The sequence below is a fragment of the Saccostrea echinata genome, unplaced genomic scaffold, assembly GCF_033153115.1.
Source record: "Saccostrea echinata isolate AGI-Se365-2 ecotype Australia unplaced genomic scaffold, CSIRO_AGI_Sech_v1 ptg000012l, whole genome shotgun sequence".
In the NCBI taxonomy this organism is placed as follows: domain Eukaryota; kingdom Metazoa; phylum Mollusca; class Bivalvia; order Ostreida; family Ostreidae; genus Saccostrea; species Saccostrea echinata.
Window position 1 is genome coordinate 8,913,664 of NW_026889761.1, and position 22,358 is coordinate 8,936,021.

Here is a 22,358-nt window from a genome sequence, read left to right on the forward strand (position 1 = left end):
CAAAACATAAATCAATCCAAACATACACAGAACAATCCATATATCGGTTATTTTTCGTGTATGTCAACATCACAACTTGAATTTATCCGCCATGTTTACTGACCTTGATCGATTTTATTTTGGGACAGCCAATGAGACAAGGGATCTCTAGGGAGCGGATCTCTGTAGGAATTACCTTATTTTAGGCATAAATATCGCTCTTTAGAAAAAATGGAATAGTTTTATTTATCAATATTTAGTGAAGCCATACAGCACAATCATTTAGTAACCCCGAAAATCTACTTTACAAAGTAATTTATAATTTTCAAGCGCAAGTCTCAGTGCATCACGCGAGAACTGTCATGGCTTCTGATGAGAGCGACTGGTAAACAAGCAGATTTATTTTATCTGGTTTTCGCGTTTAACGGGCTATGTTGTTGACAGTGAATAAAAATTTCGCCTTTTTAGAAGTAAGTTGAATGTAAAAACAATTTAGTTTGCCTGCAGTCGCCCGTATTTAAAAAATATATTTGCACCATTACAGAGATGCTGTGGAATTGTAGCCCTCTCCAGAAAATATCAGATAAAAAAAAAATCGGAGAGGGCTACATTATTGCAGCTACCCTATGAAGTATAGACTCAAGTTAAATCAAATTAGTGCAAAATCATGAGTATCTCAGTTACATATGGGCTATTCAATATGTCGACATAAAAAACATAAATAAACACTCTTACTAAACAGAGCAAATACACTAGAGACACTACAGGTGGGATGAGGTGCTAGCAGATTTTGATTCATGTGTTCATTTCAATAATTTGATTAATGAATCATTTAATGAAATATTTTATTAATTCTTTGCTTTGAAACACACAAGTTTAATAAATTACATTATTTATCGGAACACATTGACCTCCGAAATGGTGGCCAACGGGGAATAACTTTTGATAAATTCCATATGGAGAAATGGTGTTCATTCTGCTGATTTGCATATCGGCCATTTTGGAACTATAATGGTGGCCGAATACTAAGCAAATCAGCTCAGTTATCGGTGGCGCTGATAGGAAAGAGAAACGCACCTCAGACTCTAACCTTATTAGCATCAAATTCACATTTCTACATCCTATATTCTGTCCAGTCTTTAAACAAACCAGGGCAAATCAAGGGTGTCGTCGGTATGCTACTTTCATTTTAGAGCGTCTGTCGTTAATGACAACATGGTTAAGGACGAATTCTTCTGAAGTCTACCTGTATTTACGATATTCGTTGACTTAAACAATATTTGAAGAGTTTTTATAAGTTTTTATAAGTTTGTTTTATTGAATGTTTTGACAATTTAAGTTAAACTTTATCGATGTTCATCTCGATTACGTTTCATTTCCACATCGCAACATAAAGTATTCCTACGCTGTATACAGAAATAACGGATTGTATGGAGGCTTCAAAGAGAAATAATTTTAAAACTTCGTAATTGGAATTATAAGAATTAAACGTTCTTTTTGAAAATTTTATCGATGTGTAAACTCTTGACATTTTACTCACAAACTTAACATAAAAGTGCTTCGCACTTTTACCTAGTTTGTGAGTATTGTGACGTCACTTTAGCTCGAGTTTCTCCGTGTATATTTTTACGCGTGAGTATACACAAAATGGTTTTCAAATCAATTTCACAGTTGGCTTAGTATAGAAAAACACAGCAAATGTAAATATAAAGGTTTATATAGAGAAAATACAAAAATTGCGATTTTTTTTATATCCTAACTATTTCGGATAAAGTTCTTCCGCCGATGGTTTGATTCTTCTTAATATCTTCTTCCGGAAATGACAAGATTGTTGATACCAAAGTGAAAGGTGCGACCGCTTTTTTGATTTGAAAATTCGAAGCGAGAATATCCTATATTGTTTTAATGAAGGAAAGAGCACAGAAATGGTGTTTTTATCATTTTTTAATGAGGAAATGTAAGTGTTTATTACAAGTTGACAGAGTTCTTCCGCCGATTAAGATGTGCAGGAGAGAGCCTATTTTTTTTTATAAAATACATGTTTTACCATTCCATAAGGAGTTACGACCGCCTTTTAAATTTGAAAACGGCAATTTTTTGCATCAGTGTGACCTACTTTATATTGGGAAAACGGTGTCCCGAGTCGTCAGCTGTTATTCACACAAATTTCTGTCCATATAACTATGACAGAGCCTTGAAGAAAAAACGGAACGACTTTACCGGTCCCCAGAAAAACGCGCTAAACTATAGTGTCGCCGTAGGTGACTTAAGTATATATGATATCGCGTGAGCGATCGAAAAAAATTAAAAATATGAGGTTTTAAGCCTTTTTGACCCCAAAATTGAATTCTGTGGTTAAAAGTTTAGTTTAAAACTTCGTTTTTAAACGAAGTTTTTAAACTCGTTCTCTGAAAAAAGTAATAAATATTATTTATTCAGTGAAAAGGAGACAAAAAATAATTGTGAACGAAGCGCGTGCGGCGCATGCTTAGTGCCGTTTCTTTCGTACTTAGCCATATTTTTCATGTAAACAAACCAACGAGATGTCGTTGAAGCTGAATAAAGATCTTGCAAAAAATGCAGATGCAACTGAATATCTTGATTAATCTAAAAGAACAAGACACTGACCCTAATCTCTCGGATGGTATGCGAGGACTAACCCACATCTCCACGGCGGATGCTAAACCATGCTAGACTAACCCATGTGCGAGGACTAACCCTAATCTCTCGGATGAATGCGAGACTAACCCTAATCAGTCGAAAACTTATGCATGGACTAACCCTAATTTTTCAGGTGGGTGCAAGACTAACCCTAACCAGTAGAAAAATGTGCAAAATCAACCCTAATCAGTTGAGTGACGTAAATCTTACGTCATAGTGCAATAAGCGCGCGGATCTTGCGGATCTGGGGACCGGTAAAGTCTACCCGAAAAAAAAAAAACAAATAAATAAAATAAAATAAATAAAACAAAATAAATAAAATAAAATGAAATAAATAAAATAACAAAAAAAAAAAAATAAACAAAAAAATAAACAAAATAAATAAAATAAATAAACAAAATAAATAAAACAAAATGAAACAGGCTTGCAGGTTTTAACATAAAAATTTAAAGAAATGGAATTTCGAGTTTATATATTTTCGCAATTCCTCGGTATATTTAATCAAGTACATCGATGTATATTTCAAGACAATCACAAATTATTTATTTTTTGTATAATGATTCTAAGAGTTCCAGTTTCTGCTCATTTTACTTTTTGCTGTATAGGAATTTTAGGATATTTTAAATACAATGAAACAAATGATGCACTAGATATAGGACCGCTCCGGCGAGGAATCGGACAGACCGAGATAACCAAATAACCAAAGCTAGAATGCATATATTTTCACCTTACAAGGACTGTTAGATAAAGTGTCTTTCAGAGTTCCTTTATATGAAAATAAAAGTAAAACGGACTTTTCTTTATCATTTTATTGATTTTACAACGAAAATGTAATGCGTGTATTATCCGGTTTTATTTCTAAAAATAACTCCAGAAAATTCCCCCATCTATAATTATAGGCCTATAATCAAGAGGACGCGGCGCGGCGTTGTATTTAAATAGTCATATAGTGAATCTTGTAAATGCAGCATATTCAGTATGCAAAGGTTGGCGAGTTTTGCTAAGTATAAGAACGAGAAGGATGTATTTATTTGCAAACTTTCTAAAGCTGGCTTTTATTACGTGGGATATGACAATGCAGTGGAGTGTGAAAGCTGTAAATTCAAATCCAACAGCTGGACAGATTTAACGGACCTATTCACACGACATGTAGTGCATTCTTCAACTTGTCCGTTTTCACATGAAAATAACGTTAAAACTGAGCATTCCAAAAAGATATTTTTGCCAAATACTCGTGAAGAAGATCAGAAAAGAGATCGTAGCCCTATAAGAGCGGATAACTCTGGAAGACGTGTAGACACTGTGAGGAGGCCAGAAAAAGACTCGTGCAGCATAAATGCTTCATCACCAAAACAGATTTTTCAGAATTTAGGAATACATTTTGATCGCCCAAAGTTCCCGTCTTATGCTGTTCTTGCGACTAGAATAAAAAGTTATGCTACAGCAGACAATTGTTTTCACAAATCGCCCACGGAAATGGCGCAAGCAGGATTCTTTTTCAAAGGTATATTATATATAGAACACATCGTTAAATGTAAAGTTTGTTTTGCTTAACTTAAAAAAAGCGATTGTGTGCATCAGAGACAAATAGAAATTTTGATTTAACAATTGTAGTACTTAACATCTGATATTGATTTGAAATTCGGCTGAGAGCATTGCCGTTTTGCATGTACATGTATAGACACGCAGTGTATTTTTTAATTTGACTTATTTGCATTTTTTATATGCAGGTTATTCAGATCATGTTTGCTGCTTCAGTTGTGGAGGGGGTCTCTCAGAATGGCGACCTGAAGATGACCCCTGGGTGGAACACGCATACTGGTTTCCAAAATGCACATTTATAATCCAGAATAAAGGAGAAGCGTTTGTGCGACATTTACAACTCATCAGAGAGGAGGATGAAAGAAGGGTAAATAAAAAATCAAACCATTTCATGTTTTGATGCAAAGTTCTATACTTTCTGACATACTTTTAACTTCTTAAATTGAAATGGTGACAACCACATACTTTTTCATCTATTCAAAGGATGATCTTTGTATTAAATAGATAATAGAAATTATTGTTTGAATAAAAAAAAGATGTTCTATGATTTTCCTAATAAAAATGTTTAGTATGAAGTTCCCTGTCTGTACAAATATCTGTAAAATATTAATTGATATTTGCAGGAATGCTTGATAAAATATTTATACTTTTTTTCATAAAAGGAGCAGACAGAAAAAATGAATGGCCAAGGTGCTTTCTGCAATGGCGGAGACGAGATAGATTCTGTCGTGTTTTCAAGCGTTCTGGAAATGGGTTACACTGAAGAACAAATAAAAGGAGCCTTCGAATCATTGAAATTTCAAGGAATTCGTGGGAGTGTGTCAGCTGAAAACATTGTAGAGATTCTCATGCTACAAGAGGATAAGTCACCCCCATCTAATAACAGAGTATCAGCAGACAACAACTTTGAATCCATAACCGAGGACCAACCTCGTTCTATTGAATCACTTAGTAGTGAAATGAATAACACAAATCTTATAGGTATTGTTCATATATAATTTTATTTGAGTATTTTGATATCTAAGTAAACAACTGAATCATGACAATATTATTTAAATTTTGTAACTTTTTGCATACATGCATATGCAAATTTTTCATAAGCCGGAGTATCATTGTAGTTGATATATACTTACTTTCTTGTAGATTTGCAAGCTGTTCAAAAGGAGTACCAAGAATTGCAAGATATCACAATCTGCAAAGTGTGTATGACAGAAAAAGTTAGTATTGTATTTCTACCCTGCGGCCATATTGTCACGTGCGCTGATTGCGCACCTGCCATGCGCAAATGTCCGATCTGCCGAGGAATGGTGAAGGGGACCATTAGGGCATTTTTGTCATAAAGAAATCATTTACATACATAGAAAAAAGCAATATCACATGATCATAGGCAGCTTTTTTACAATCACGGAATATTCCAGTGCTTTTATAACTTCTATTTATACAAATATATCCGAAGAGGCAGCTTACTATTGAATACAATGCATTGACTTTGAAATAGCAATTGAATTAGATTTTAGCATCACTTGGAATTTTTGCTTGTATATCAAGACGAAGCTAAAGAATAATACTGTAAATATATGGCTGATCACATTTATGCAAGTACACTGTGTAAGGCCTATATATTTATGCAAGTATATATTTCGCATTATGTAAATATTTTGAATAATCTGGCAAAAAATGGCACCACCATATGTAAAGAATTATTTTTGATAAATTCTTTTATATGAAATATATCAATTTGGAAGATTAGTTTCCAATGGTTATAAGGATTATTGTAAAATGGCAGTATTCTGTTAAAATGAATAAAACAAATATATGTATCTTAGTGAATACAGCTGAAAAATTGTGTACGTGTTTGGTTTTTTAAGGGAGCCGACTGGGGTTTTTTTGTGTGAAAACTACTATACAGAAACTCTTTAATTTTATACCATATGTACCTTTCATTAACTTCGGTATACATGCCAAGTTTAGTGAAAATCTACCGTCTGGTTATTTTTTAGGGACCATCTCAAAATACAGGTACATTTACTATAGGATTATATAGGAAAATACCATTTTTTCGCACTTCGGAGCAAATTATACAAATGCTACTATAGACTTTTTACTCAAATTATATTATTTGATGGGTAATACTATACTGTACATTTCATGCAAGAAACACAAAATTCTACCGTCTGGTTTCCAGAGGGGACATCTCAAAATGTCAAAATTCATGATATTTTCCTGTTTTTATGGAGTTCAACAAAACATGACAGATATCACAGATTTACATAAAAAATGGTAAAAATGATTGTGATATTCTCAATTTCCTATGTTTAAAATTTCAAGAGCATGTATTTTATACTTCTTATTTTATGGCATGATTCAGGACACCGTTTAAAGAAATTCGGTTATTCATAACGTCAAAAACACACTATTACGACGTCTATCTACCCATCATTTGAAAAATCGTTTAAAAATCAGTTATTTAAAAACGTAATTAGATTTTTTAATCTGAGATTTCCTAAATTTGTTAATTTTTATAAATTATGTAAAAATAGTTGCTTTAGAAGGGTAAATACGCTTTATTTTACTATGCTGCGCGAAGTATTGCGCAATTAAAACCCCAGTCGGCCCCCTTAAATAGTCAAAATTCATTTGGCAAATATCTAGATATAATAAAGTGAATAGAAAAATAATAAATGTAGACAAAGTAATGATTACTTATTATATCATTGCACTTACATGAAATTTATATAAAGAAACTGAAGACATGGCAAGAATGACGTCACTTGAAGTATCACTCAATGGATATTTTTTTCACATCCCACAATAGTTTTCCGATGCCTTGTGGTACATGTATCATACAAACAAATACATTTTTAGTAAACATGGAAGATCGAAGTAGAAAGCAAAAAAAAAAAGGGGTGGATAAAACTCAAATAATGTCAACAGTAAAAATTATTATAGAGAATGCTGGGAAAAAAAATTAAGTTTTTAAGTAATTTTCCTTGTAGAACATCACAGGAAGAATACATAACCAACATTAGGGTGTCAAATTTATGTCTTCAAATGTAATATTTTATTGATACTGTTTTTTTTTGGGGGGGGGGATACATTTTGAAGGAATACAGATATCGATACAGTGGTATTCAATGGTCGTATATTTCTTTCAGATTGAATTACTTTCTTTGAATATGGGAAATAGAATATCTACTAAATATGAAAAATTTGCAACAATTTGAAAACACATTCACCCCCCCCCCTACCCCCAATCTCGAAACGTTTCTTAAGATAATATATAACCTGATAACGACCTAGTAAGAATATGTTTTGACATGTGTACACATGTATGAAATTGTACTCCTTGTCAAAAAATAGTTGTTCCTCAAAATAGAAAACTTGATATAGGCTAAATAAAACCTCATAATCAAATTTCTGTTATTACTTTATCGAAGTAAAGGATTTTTTCTACTTCATTGGGTGCACTTAAATATTTTTAGATTTGAAATTCCCTAATCTATTTTTAGACCACTCAAACTGAAAAGTCGTGTTGGAAATTTTACGTTCATAAATATGAGTGTAAAAAACAAAAGAAAAATGATCCTTCATGCAGATTATATAATTTTATATTTTTTGCTTTCATTTTATTTTATGGATGACAACTAAAATGTAAATTAATGAACGCACAGACTGCACAGGGGTATTTCTCGTCAATAGATCGAGAATCCTCTTCTTTCTACCTACTGTTGTATTGAACAGAAAGTATACCCTTCATGGAGGAGATTTAGAATAAGTAATAAGTAAACTTCATGATTCGGAATATTTTTTTCAAGTGTATATGAAAAGAGGGAATAAATAGAATTTACAGCCACTGCCGCAAGAAGTTAGTGAAGCATTTTAAAAAAAAAGAAGGAGGGACTATGCTTCCTATATAAAAAAGATGAAGGCTTAATATAAAGAAAATTTTTATATAAACTTTAATAAAAATATATTTTAAAAACATTTGTTTAAAATCTAATTTAAGGAACTTTTTTCTTCAAGAAGAATTAGCTTTCAAAATTATATTTATTTATTTTTTATAGTAATAAAAAAATGATTAAGATAATTATTTTTTTTTTAAAGAAGTCGATCAGTAGTACAATTATTGTACAGATACATTTGGAAAAAAAAACCGGTCGAATACGGGAAAATTTATCCTCGCAGTGCCAGGGGTTTATTCGATATTTTAGGGCTTGCTTCTCTCATTGAGAAGCACCAATCAAATTAAAGCTTTCAAAAATAGCTAGATTTTGTAAACAGAAAGGATTCAGTTGACAACCTCAAACGCACGTGTTATAAGTTGTTTATCATAGAACGGCTTAATATGATTGGTTGAAAGATAAGAAAAACAATCAAGATTTGTATTTTTGCCGAAAGACATGGCCACGGCAACGTGTGGACTCAGGACCCCTGGCATTGCGAGGATGGGGGAAACTATATAAATTAAAACGTGTCATTAAAAGATCAATTCACCAATTATATGCTTATAGCATTAAACGGCCTGTACTTGCTAAAATAAATAAGTTGAAATTAAATGTATATTTCTAAAATGATAATTCTCTTAAAGTATTTAGAGGCATTTTCAAAATTTATTTCCACTCATTCCCGTTTTAATTCTTGCTTAATCAATGCTATTCAATGCTATTTAACAATTATCATAAGAATGAGAAAGTTAAATTTTCATTCACTTTGTTTTAAAAACAACCATAATTCTGATCTGTTAAGGTAACGAACAGTGATAAATCTCATCCATCTTAAAAGCAATACAAATCGTAAACAGGCAAACACACAGACCTCTGGAAACACTAGAGGAGGGATCAGGTACCTAGGAGGAGTAAGCATCCCCTGTCGACCAGTCACACCCGCTACATCAGGTAAACTGAGAAATCCTTAGTGAAAAATAGCTTGAAAACAATGTCATATTTAACATGCAAACAACTTGTTAGGCTGCTGAAGCTTATGACTTAAAATGATATAAAGATAATACATGGCTAAGTTTGCTTTTGCTTTAACTTTATATTTAGGATCTACGATATCATGAATCTAAATCAGTAGTTACCAAAACAAAAATTATTTTTTAGTTTTTATTTTTAGAATGTCTTATTCCTCTGAAACAAATATAGTGAAGTACAGTCAAATTATTGAAAATATGAAATAAATTCCTTTTATATATCAATGTTTATACATGTCAGAGCACACCTCATTTTACCTAACTATCGTTTACTAGTATACCTATAAACAAATTAAAACTTTAAAACAAATTCCAAAAAACTATTTTCTTCCTGGATTTGTTCAATCTGCTCAATTATATTAAAAGTACAAAAAGGCTTTAAGCATTTTTAAAAAAGAAATCAACAGGATTGCCCATTAGGCGTGAATATGCATTTAAGGATTCGAAGTTCTTTGATACTAGTATTCACCAGTGTTTAAAGGACTGTTTATTATATGTAATTGACGATATACTGTATAATATTTAATGTGAATATCATTTTGGGGAGTACATACATAGAGAAATATGAAGATAAAATCCATCAATATTAAACTGATAACATTGGTTATCATTATAAGCACTTGTAAGTATAATCAGTCCGGGTGACTCTCTCTCTCTCTCTCTCTCTCTCTCTCTGTGTGTGTGTGCTTATTTTAAATAATTGAAAATTTATCACCACATCATCTCAATTTTATACCACTGAAATATGGCTGATCATGAAATACTGTTGAGTTGGAGTTGAGCAATAAACAGTCAATCAATTTTTCAAAACATTTTTTATACTGTACGCAGTTTTTATTTTTATTTATTTTTTTTTTTACTTTTTCAAAAGCAAAGATATTCTGAAAATCAGTATTTTTTTCCAAACAATAATTCATTTTTTTGTCATCTAAATTATTGAACAATTTAGTTAGCCTAAGCTCTGAGAAAGAAAGAGCGTTGATATTGATACAGATCGAATGCATTTTATGAAAGCCTGAGAAGTGTGTATATTAAGAAATATTATTATGTTAAACCAAGTGTATTTAAACTTATAAATTTATTGTATAGCCAAAAGAAGAAAGAGCTATCTAATTTGGGTAAATTTTTATACAAAGCTACAACTCTTCGAAAATCCAGTTTGTAATTATTATTTGATATCTATATCCTTGTTTTGTAATTCTTGTGGTTGGAAAATGCTTTATTTTGTATGTTCTATATTGTGTTTAAAATCTGATGAGCCTTTTGCTTACAGAAATAAACAAACAAACAAAGAATGCAATGATAATCGTTTTTCTTCAGGGATTGGAGTACATAGCGCACCAGTTACGTGTAAATTTACAGATAGAGTAACGATATATAAAACGTGTACTGACGGATGTTGTACCTATAAGTGTTGTACCCAAAGAAGGAAAGGAAGACACCAGTAGCGTGGACACGTAAGTTCTCCTCAAAACTTTCTCTCTTTCTTATATGCATTATGAGAGAAAATTATAAAAGCTTAATCCATATTCCAAATGGATTTAATATGAGAATCTATGAGATTTTTGAATAGTTCATAAATAATGATCCAGTTTTGTTGTTCCCTTTTCGTTTGAATGTAATATGACAAATTCTTAAAATCGTAACTTATCTATTCAAAAAATGCAAAGGCTATAATTCACAATGTATGAATGAGATGTTTGTAAAAATATCTAAATCTTAATTATCTAATAAAAAATCATAATGTTTATATATAATTTTCTGATTATGTTAATACACATTTTACAGTTGTACTTGTATTTGTACTTTACAGAGGTACAGTCGTGGGTGGGGCAATAGGCGGATTCATATTCATACTCGTCTTAGGGGGGTGTTGCATCTATTGTGGATGCTGTAAAAATAACGAATGTATAGATGCTTACTTCTTTTGTTTACAATGTTCAGTTACCACTGTAGAGGCTATTGGTTAGGTTGAAAGATCCTGTATATGTACGCATATGTACGCATGTAGTCTTATACCTACCTTATGAAAGAATGAAATTTTCTTACTTGTGAAAATCGTGGTTACTTTTGATATTAAATTTTATTTTGTGTTTTTAAATTAAATAATTACATTTTCATTTGTTTTCTCTATGATTTTCTTTGAAAGTAAAGGGTATTAATTTTTTACAACTGAATGTAAATTTCGCCAAGGGAAAGACCAAGTCATTGCGTCTGACGTCAGTGGCTGGAGAATATGGAATGCCCTCAATTCTTTTATATATATATATATATAGCAATTTTTATTTATATTAACATTTTTATTTCACATACATATATCAATGTAAATATAAGGAACCACTCTCTAGTTTGGTGGGTATGTCAGGGCATTAACATCAGTTGGAAACATGGATAATTTATGTTACGTTTAACGAGATTTGCCAGTTGGGCAAATTATCCTAATTTCAAACTGTCGTTTATGACGTAGCATACCAAACAAACTATAGACAGTGATTAATTTTACCTTTTGGGGGGTTATTTGTTTGTTTTTGTTTTTTTGCAGAATTTACAATGCCAAAATTATTTTTTTATATCTGTAACTTGATTTTATCTTTTTTCTTATATATATCCAATCCATACATTCTGATGGAAACAAATTTTTGACTCACCTTCTCCCTGGATACACTCCATATCTAGCTAATTGTAACATTCTAGTTAAGATAAATATTCTGTCATATTTCTTGCTTTGATTGTTTGATTCAATTAACTTAAGTTAGTAGCAGTCTGTTCTTCTTTCTCAAACTTGTTAATCAAATTTCTTAATCTTGCTTTTAAGATTGATATACTTATTTGTCATCTCGTGTTTCACAACTACATGTGTATTTTTAAAGTTGACATATTTTTAAAAGTTTATCTTTTTTTTTTTTTTTTTTTAAATTTTCTCTAGTCATTTTGTATTTTTTTTTCAATACCTTAATCAGTTTTTGGGTATATGCAGATCATAAGTTTATATCATTATGATTATTTGTAATTCTGTACTGTAAAGAATTTATATATCAATATATATTAAGCCAATTTAATTTATCCTTATTATCTTTATTTTATTATAATTATATATATCTATATATATTTAGAAAGTTCAAAAATGTTATCTTTCTGCACCCTGAAATCATTTGCTCGAATTGACCCAGGAAGAAAAAATATATCCTACTTTTTTATTGACGTTAATTGGAATGAAAAGAAATAGTCACCTCCATAACCTTTAATGGCGTGCAGTGGACTGGAACAACAGTCCACAAGCCCTTCTGAATAGTTTTATTGCATGAATGAAAAATCCGTATTCTTTTTTATGTTCTCACGTTAAATTACTACAGTCATTTAACGCATTAGCTTTGGTTTTCTAAGAGCCATTACACACGGTAAGGCTTGCCACATAAGTCATGGAACTGAAGTTCTAGCCTAACCGTATGTACACCCTTAATACACTTGTGTTTTGTTTTTCGAGCTTTACAAGTCCTACTTACGAAAAGAGCGCTGCTCTATGTCTTTTAATAAAAGTCTTAGCTGACATTTTCTTCTCACCCAATGAAAACCATTCGCCCAAGTTTTTATCAAACCCTACAAGTGAACGCAAACTATTTTCGAATAAGATAATGAATGTATCCACAAATGCTTCTGTTCAACCTCTCCCTCTAGTGTGAATGCACTGACCGAAAAAAATCATTACAATGCCCTAGTATTCTAATCTTCTATTTCAATGACCGAATCCACTGTTTATGGTTGAAAAACACGTGGAATTTATGGAAATCTTGTTAGTCTCGCTTAAGCATGTGGACATAAGAACCGTACGGCCCGCAAAACGTAAGGTAGACTTAAAAGGCAAGCCTTACCGGCCCTAAAGTACATGAAATATGAAGAAAACGAACAATATTCAATCTCGAAAGTCCAATGAAACGATATAAATTTGGAGCAGAGCAAATAGGGACCTCAAAATTTAGAGGTGGGATCAGGTGCCATGGAGGAGTGAGCATCCCCTGCCGACCGGTCACACCCGCCGTGTGCTCCTTGTCATGATAAAAAAAAACCCGGAAAAATCCTTAGACAGTTCAGTGTATAAGTAATACATAATTTATTAACATGCAAACAATGAAATGCATGAAACAAAATGATCATATATATCGGGTATATCTAAAACAAGCATTCTGAGAGTATTGCATAAGCAATACTAGTCCCCTACCGACAAGTGTAATCTGGTTCCCGTTAAAAATTGAAAATGCCGTAATTCCGTCAAAAATCAACGAAGCGGAATGAAATGCAAACTTGATCTGTAACTCATCAAGATACACTCATATACCAAAAATCATCTCAATATCTGCAAGCGTTTAGAAGAAAAGTGCGGAAAACCAAGTGGGACAGACTGACAGACAGACAGAGGGACAGACAGACAGACAGACAGAGGGACAGACTGACAGACAGACAGAGGGACAGACAGACAGACAGACAGACGGACGGACGGACAGACAGACTCTGAGGAAACCTATAGTCCCCTCCGGTTTCACCGGCAGGGGACTAATAAATCATGATTTGAATAAATGCACAATTACTTCTTTCCATAAGTAAATGAACAGAGACTTCCATTTCAATACATCGAGTCAAATGATCGGTATAGGGAAAATTATGTTATGCATAAATTAATAAAAACAAAATTAAAAAGAAACGCCATCGGTACATATTTTGAACCAAATCTATTTACTAAGAATTGCCATTGAAAGACGTATTCACTATTGTTTGTTAATAATATTGCCTGTCAAAATAAATATTAATTTCAATGAAGTGTTTATTTTTGATATGGAAAATTGAGAGACATTTACAAAATTTCCTTTGCAATTTTATGTATTTTCAATTTATTTTTGATGTTTTTTTTCCAGTTATATTTCATCAAACTACATGTACATGATATTGATTAAGTGTCTTTTCAAGTTTCTGGGGTTTAAAATAGCTGTCCATTATTACACCTCTGTGGTCGAGGGGTCATATCTATCCTACGGCTTGCTATAGCAATGCTTCTTGTTTTGTATTTTTCTACTAAGATTTCATACTAAATTTGAACAATTCTTGAGCGAAAACACTTAATAAATATTTCCTTTAAAAAATCAGTTGACTTTCATATAAACTTTAACAATGTCGATATGATTTTAGCATTGATAAAACAGGGGAAAACCTACTCTGAGGAAGAAAGAGGGTGGGGGGGGGGTAGGCTCTAGTGTAAGATTTCCCCTCGAGGGAAGTCCCACTCCTGAGTATAGATTCCGGGGGGGGGGGGGGCTGGTTACGGGGAAATCCTACTTTGTACACCGGTTGTCGTAAGAATTACATCATTCTTATGTTTTGATTTCATAATTCCATTTTTCTCGTAGAAAGACACATTTCCTCTATCGTAGAAAAATATATTCCTCTGCAAAATCAAGGTTGTAAATGCTAAGTATATTACCTAATTTTAACATGTTTTAGAAAAATATCGAAAGAAAATGACAGAAATCAAAAGCTTTCAATAAAAAAAGGCAGGCGGGGGAGGTCGGGAAGGGGGCCCGGACACCCTCCCCACCCCTCCCGGGATTTCAATCATATTTTTTTTTTTTTTGCTTTTCAAAAATTTTGAGAGTCATTAGATATAATTTTTTTTAAATGGTGTGACCCCCCACCCCCTTTCGGAAAAAATTCCTGGAACCGCGCATGAAAGGACTACCGATTTTTTTCTGTGCTTTTCTCTGATCTTGAGTGTCAAAAACCAAGCACATGCGGGGCTTGATAGAAATAGAAAACTTGAGTTAAATGACATAATGGAAAAAAATGAAGGAGAAACGGTTGAAATATAAAGCTACATGTACTTGATGTGTTTTCTCTTTGCAAGACAGAGAGTACAAAGTGAGAAAAAAGAAACAGAGAGAAGAATCAAGGATATGAATGGGGATATGTATGCCTGTGACAATTTCATATTAAAAATCTTACAATTTATTTACAAGATTATAAGATTTTTTAGTGTACATCTTAATATTTTCAACGAAGATTCAAAAATTGAAAAGTTTGTGCCCTGTTATTTTGTTAATATTTAAAAAAAAAAATAAATATATAAATAAATAAAATTCACATTAAACAGCTAAAATATGCAATTATAACGTTTAAAACGTTCCAACAACGTTATGACTTCAATAACGTTATTTTGACGTAACGTCAATGTGTACCAACACCGTGCGCAACGTCTATATAAAAATACCATGAATTTTTTTTCTCCATTGAATTACTTTATATAGGTTTTCTAGTCAATTGACCGATTCAAGAAACCAATATCTTCACATTATCACTAAATATATTTTATAACAACACTCCAATTGTGTATTCTCCTTAGAAAATGTTTCTTCATAGAGAAAATAAATCAAAATGTGCACAGGATAGACATGGTTTGTTTTTCTGCATGAAAAAGATTCTACTACTGAGGTAATGTTAAAAAAGATACATTGTCTACTGCATTGTCCGGAAAAGGCCCGTAGGCGTATAAACATCTGTATTACATTTTCAACAGTGAAATACTGTGATTTATTTATTGAATAAAAGTGATATTCTCTCACAGTGTGAAAAGATACCAAAATGATATTCTCTCACAGTGTGAAAGGATATCAAAGTAAGTAAAAAAATAATTTCTGGCCTGTCATAAGATAGAGATAGTACCTAAGCATCTTGATAGAGCTAAAACTGCAAATGTCTTCATAAATATGTTCCTAAAATCCATGCTATGTAATGTTTTCAATCACACAACTGCTAAACTATGACGTCTCAACCGCTCAACTATGACGTCAAGCCTATGACAGTGTTAAGATAAGACAGAGGCAAAGGGAAAATCAAAGAAAATGTAATAAACAGAAAATTCAATGTTTTGTAGATGAATATGGAATTTATTTCACTCGTGAGACAGGATTTTTTGATATTTTCACTCGTGCTGTCCCACTCGTGAAATAAAATTCATATTCATCTACAAAACATTGAATATCCTCTATTTATTTTGATTCATTCCACTCATATTTCGAACTTGAAATTTTGTTTTGTAAAATGTTATTGCTATTCATAAAGGTCTGAAGTTTATTGAACTTTCCTTGGCTGTCACTTTGAACAGCGCTAATATATATTTAGATTATACTTTGGTTTAAACAGCATATTAGAATTCTTTTTAAAATTAAAATATGTTATATTTTGATGGTGATAATAGACATTTTATTTAAATGTGAATTTGATATTATGTGTGTTCATGCTGTATAGTAAAACAAGAGGCCCATGGGCCACAACGCTCACCTGAGTCACATGGCGCAACTATACTCCATTAGCAGAATCTACCTCTACATGCATATATTCGTACGTACAATTTTGATTGCATTTTGTGGCCTAATCCTACACACAGAAGCTATGATTGGAACAAATACCAGAGGATGCTTCCATATAAATAACGACTAATCAGGGCTTTGCTTTTGTTGTGAAGGATTTTTAAAATCTTTTTTGTTATAAATTTCTTTGTAAAACTACACGTATGATCATCAATTTTCGCCCCATCCTACTTCAAGATTTCCTAAAGAACTTGAATCTACACCATCCGAGGATGCTTCGACATTAATATAATTCAACATGACTTTGCTGTTCCAAAGGAGAGGAGTTTTAATTATTTCCGCTATATTCCTATGAAAAATTTTATAAGTCTACTGCTGTCCCACCTTACACCCGGAGGTCGTGATTTGAATAATTTACAATCTACACTACCTCAGAAGACTTTCACACAAGATTCAGCTTTCTGGTCCAGTAGTTCTTCAGAAGAAGATTTTCAAAGGTTCTTCCTATATATTTCAATGTAAAAATTTGATCCCCTATTATGGCCCCGTCCTAACCGCAGGGACCATGATTTGAACAATTTACAATCTACACTACCCAGGAAACATCCAAATACATGTAAGTTTAATCATTTCTGGTCCAGTGGTTCTCGAGAAGGAGACTTTTTAAAATTCTTTCTATATATTTCAATATAAAAATTTGATTCCTTATTGTGGGCCCATCCTACCCCCCACCCCCCTCCTCGGACATGATTTAAACAATTTACAAACTACACTACCCAGGAAAAATTTACATAAGTTTCAGCTTTTCTGGTCCAGTGGTTCTTGAGAAGATTTTAGAAGATTTTTCCTGTATATTTCAATGTAAACATTTGATTCCCTATAGTGGCCCCACCCTAACCCTGGGGGCCATGATATGAACAACTTAAAATCTGGGCTACCTTGGAAGGGGACTTGGCTATTCATTGGAATAATTTAAATCCCCTTTTACCCAAGAATGCTTTGTGCCAACTTTGGTTAAATTAGCCAGGTGGTTCTTGAGAAGAATCGAAAATGTGAAAAGTTTACAGACGGACAATCGCCGGACAACAGGGGATCAGAAGAGCTCTCCTGATGTTTTTTAATTCTTTATGTCCTTTTTGCATTTGTTTTCATTTATCGGATGGCTGACTAGGTAGCGTACAACAAAACTCATTCTTCAATTAGTACAATAACTATATATATATATATATATATATATATATATATATATATATATATATATATATATATATATATATATATATATATATCTGTGTGTGTGTGTGTAAACCGTTGGCTTATATTCCTAACATAAAAATTGAATATCTAAGCATCCGAAATAAGCTCTACTTGGGAAAATTAAAAAAAAAAAAAAAAAAAAAAAAACCAATCATATCATTCCTCATCTACAAATTTACTTCACAAGAGCATGATCTACAGACATTGGTGATGAGCTACTGACAAAGAATATCAACAATCTCGCTTAATGTTAACATGGTCGATTAAATGACCTTGTTGCAAATACAATTTTTAGTTACGTCGAATGTTGACTGACGTCTTTCATTCAAATTGTTAGGTATGATTTTGATGGAAATCTTTTTTCATAAACCAGGAAATCTTTCTTACTATATATTAAATTTTAAAGAGGAAGGTCTAATACGGTTGGTTGAAAGCATAAATTAAAGCCTGTTAAAGTTATTGGACGCATCTCTGATCATAAATGATATTTATCTATACTGAAAAAAAACATTAAAAACGTATGAAACTTATTTTAAATACCAAATTTTGTTTCTCTATGTGAATCATTGACATTGGTTATCAAGGTTTCAATCTTTGATTCTGTTCATACTTGATTAAAATGAGAAACCATATACTAGTATATATATATATATATATATATATATATATATATATATATATATATATATATATATATATATATATATATATATATATATAGACCCTAAAACGTGCTACTACACCTCAGAAACGAACCGTACCGTTCCGTGCAAGAAGCGTACCGTGCCGTGCACAAAGCAAACCGTACCGTACACAAAACCAACCGTACCGTTCATGAATAATTTTTGAAATAATTATGCAAGCCACGCCTCGATCTTGCAATGACCAATTACAGTAAGTATTTTTTTTTATTTCTTTCGACGCAGCGCCCGTTAAAGAAGGATGGAAAATAACCCTAGAGATTCAAAATATTATTATTAAGTACCATGCATCTGGAATTACATCTGTTGATATAAGGAAACTACTCAAAACTAGTTACGACTTCAAAACAACTCGACAGACTACCCTATTCTTGTCTCTATGAACGTTCTCGGAAACCAAGACACATTGAAAAAATGTGTAATTAATTTTCCGAATTATTTTCCGAAATTTTTCCGAAATCAAGCCCTTAAAATCATTTTTTTATTCATGTAAGTAAGTTTTAGGGAGAAATGATTATAGATTTAGCGAAAAAAAAAAAATTACGAACTAAATTGTCCTTCCATTTATATAAAATAAAGAGATTATCGACTTTATGAAGTAGCCAATCATAAACTAAAGCGTACAGGCTCCGCCCACTTAACTTACATACCGTTCACCAAAGCGTACCGTTCACAAAACGAACCATTCCGTGCAAGAAGCGTACCGTACCGTGCATAAAGCGAACTGTACCGTTCACAAAGCGTACCGTTCCGTGCAAGAAACGTACCGTACCGTACACAAAACGAAGCGAACCGAACCATGTAAGTGGTGTAGTAGCACGTTTTAGGGTCTGTATATATATATATATATATATATATATATATATATATATATATATATATATATATATATATATATATATATATATATATATATATATTGGACTAAAAATGAATTGAAACTTCTAAATTGATACAATTATTTATGAAAAGTTATTTCACTTGCACCTACTTCCACTCAGGTGAACATAACATACAGGTACGAGGGAGGTTGAAGTTGGAAAAGGTACCCCCACTTTTTTCTGAATGTATTTTTTTTTTTACTATTAATTAAGTATAAAAATATTATGGAAAGGCTGGTTCCACCACCCAACCCCCATTTTTTTTTTTATCCAGTACAGTCAAATCCCTCATATGTTCTAACCCAACACCCCTAAACAGGATTTAAGAGTTTCAAGAATTCTTATTTTTGGCTTGTCAAAGATTTTTTTAAGTAAGTTGTCATTTTTTTCCCTTCCTGTCCCCTTCTTCTCCCTCAACTTCAATGCTAATTATTTTTTTCTTTAACATAGATTAAAAAACTGCAAATTAATATATCTGTTTATTTTTGCCATGCTTTTCTCATTGCGTTTGGCTAGGACTTTGACAAATATAAGCAATAAAAAAAATCATGGTTTATTATACCTCTGTGATTTTTTTCTATATAAAAAATATGACGAATAAACCTTCTATTTCTGCCGTGGAATAGTTTGTGTGTTTACTGTGTTATTTGCCAATGATGAAATCGAATATTTACCGGCAGCATTCCATTTCCCTCGCGTTTCATCTCCGAACTCTTCTCGTAATGTGGCACAATTAAGTAAAATCTGCTTCGGTATTATAAAATACATATTTACTGACTATTCGACAATAGCAACTTTATTATTTTCCTCAAAAGCAACTCTTTCCCTCGACTGCGGCTCGGAAAATAGTTGCTGTCCTGGGGGGACAATAAACTTGCTATTATTGCCAAGCCAGTAAATATGTGTATAATATTTAAATATTTTAATATATTAAATCATACAATAAAACATTATTGCTGTTTTGAGGTCAATATGATGATTAAGCCACTCTCGAAGTACAATATTCATCTTGCCTTCGAGCTCGGTGAATATTGTATTCCTCAGGTGGCTATATCATCGTATTGATCTCAGAAACAGCAAATCCTTTGCTAAAACCTTTGTTGTCCATAAAGCTAAAATTCCCCATTTCTTAAAATAGACATAAACATTGCTTGTGAAAATCTGATTGCATGTCAATGCTTATTTATACAATACGCATTACATAACATTTTTCTGGTTAGCAGGATTAAAATACATGCAGTGTATCGTACTAAATATATAAAATGGAATTTCAATCAAATTGGTATCAAGAATATAAAGATATACAAAAAAATTACAAACATCAAAATTAGGATGTCACTTAAATATACAACAAAAAAAGATATGGCATTTTTCCTAAAAAAAAAAAAAATCAGTATTTCAGACATTAATATCCTATAAAGGTATGTACACCTACCATTGCTATATTAGAAAAAGTCAACTTGCAGACTAGATACACATTTTGTTCAAATATGATTTATTTTGATATTGTTTATTTTAAAAGAATTCTAATTAATTTACAATAATAATATGATAAAAGTTCTGCTGGTACTAGTTCTATTAGGGCGACTTCAGCTTTTCCATCGTTAACTTCCATTATTTATTTAGTAACATTCCACTATCTCCAGTCGTTTATGTCTTTCAGCTGATTTGGTACGCAAAAGGCATGCTCTGGGTATGATCAATTATAAACCGAGGCAGGCTGATGTTCCAGGGTTTTCAACAATCTCCTTTAAAGTCAGCATTTCGCAAATAATCTCAGTTGTAAAATCAATCTATCTTTGGGTCATACTTGTAACTGCCATGTTTCATATCAATTGTCAGGCCATTGTTTTTACACTAATTTTGACTATGGAGTACCAGGAGTATCTGATGAATACAAAGGGCTTACGGCTGGCGTCACAGGGAATGCTTACTCTTTCATGGCCTCTGATCTTATCTCTGGTGTTTCATGCGGTCCCTTTTTTGGGCCCTGTTCACAATTTGTATTACTTAGAGGATTTATGAGATCGATCACTGTTTGTTATCTCCACCTTATTAGGTCTTTCCACCTTTCTGTGGAAAGACCTATTGAAATTGTTCTGTTTATTATTATTATTATTATTATTTTTCCGCCGAATGATTTTTTGTTTCATAAGTTATCGAAAAGATTTATAGTCCATAAGAATGTACTTCGTAAAAGATTTTTGCAGTTGACCCTGCGTATATGAACTTTGACCCCTCAAGGAGTTATAACCCCTTTCGCAATGAAAGCTTGTTATCGCTACTCCTTCGAAACCTTAAACCTTAGAGATACGAAACCTTCACTAATGTCTTCGACTAATTTAGTAGACTCTTCAATCTTTTCAGAGCGAAAGGTTGCATGAACTCCTTTAATTAGTTATTGCCCCTGAAAGTTTTTGATGGTTACGAATATTTTTTTTTTTTAAACGATTAATCGTAGAGACATGGGACCAATGGCATTGGATATCTCAACCTTTGACCTTGAAATTTATATAGAGGTCAAAGGTCAAGGTCATTCAAACTATGAGAAAATTAGCTTTTTTAATATCTCTTTTGTCTTTCAACATATACTGAATATCTTTGCATCTTTAATATGTCCTTCTAAAACTATTTCAAAGATTTCATTCTTGTCCCCCGAGCTTGACCCCTTCAAAAGTTGTCACCCCTTTTGCAACAAAACTTTGTTATCGCTACTCCTCCGAAACCGTAAACCGTAGAGATTCCAAACCTTCATCAGTGTCTTCGACTCATTTAGTACTCTCTTCATTCTATCATTGCGAAAGCATTCTTTGGTCCCTTGTATGAGTTACTGCCCCTGAAAGTTTATGCTACTTACATTTAATGAACTTTTTTTTTAAAACGGTGTATCTTAGAGACATGGGACCAACTGCATCGCAATATTTGACCTTTGACCTTGAAATATAGGTCAAGGTCAAAGGTCAAGGTCATTTAAAATCATAAGAAATTCCTTATATATGTGTAAAATATAGCA

At 32.3% G+C, this 22,358-nt stretch overlaps 2 protein-coding genes across 2 annotated transcripts in view; both read left to right on the plus strand.

Annotated features, from left to right (window-relative positions):
• The first annotated feature begins 3,598 nt into the window (after positions 1-3,598).
• On the plus strand, positions 3,599-5,960 carry LOC133185905 (putative inhibitor of apoptosis). Its single transcript, XM_061321197.1, has 4 exons — positions 3,599-4,144; positions 4,371-4,549; positions 4,845-5,163; positions 5,326-5,960. Exons 1-4 carry the CDS (start codon positions 3,619-3,621, stop codon positions 5,520-5,522), a joined length of 1,221 nt encoding a protein of 406 aa, XP_061177181.1. The 5' UTR covers positions 3,599-3,618; the 3' UTR covers positions 5,523-5,960.
• A 4,137-nt stretch (positions 5,961-10,097) lies between these two features.
• Positions 10,098-22,358, plus strand: part of LOC133185306 (radixin-like) — a 206,109-nt gene continuing 193,848 nt past the window's right edge. The window contains exon 1 of the mRNA XM_061320441.1: positions 10,098-10,107. The gene's annotated coding sequence lies outside the window, so the exon portion shown is untranslated. The remainder of the gene's footprint in view (positions 10,108-22,358) is intronic.

What these genes read in the sequence shown, in the direction of transcription:
- LOC133185905 (XM_061321197.1), top strand. Translation starts at nt 3,619, where the DNA reads ATGCAAAGGTTGGCGAGTTTTGCTAAGTATAAGAACGAGAAGGATGTA. An exon ending in GAGAGGAGGATGAAAGAAGG is followed by an intron (nt 4,550 to 4,844) that starts GTAAATAAAAAA and finishes TTTTCATAAAAG; the next exon opens with GAGCAGACAGAAAAAATGAA. An exon ending in GAATAACACAAATCTTATAG is followed by an intron (nt 5,164 to 5,325) that starts GTATTGTTCATA and finishes ACTTTCTTGTAG; the next exon opens with ATTTGCAAGCTGTTCAAAAG.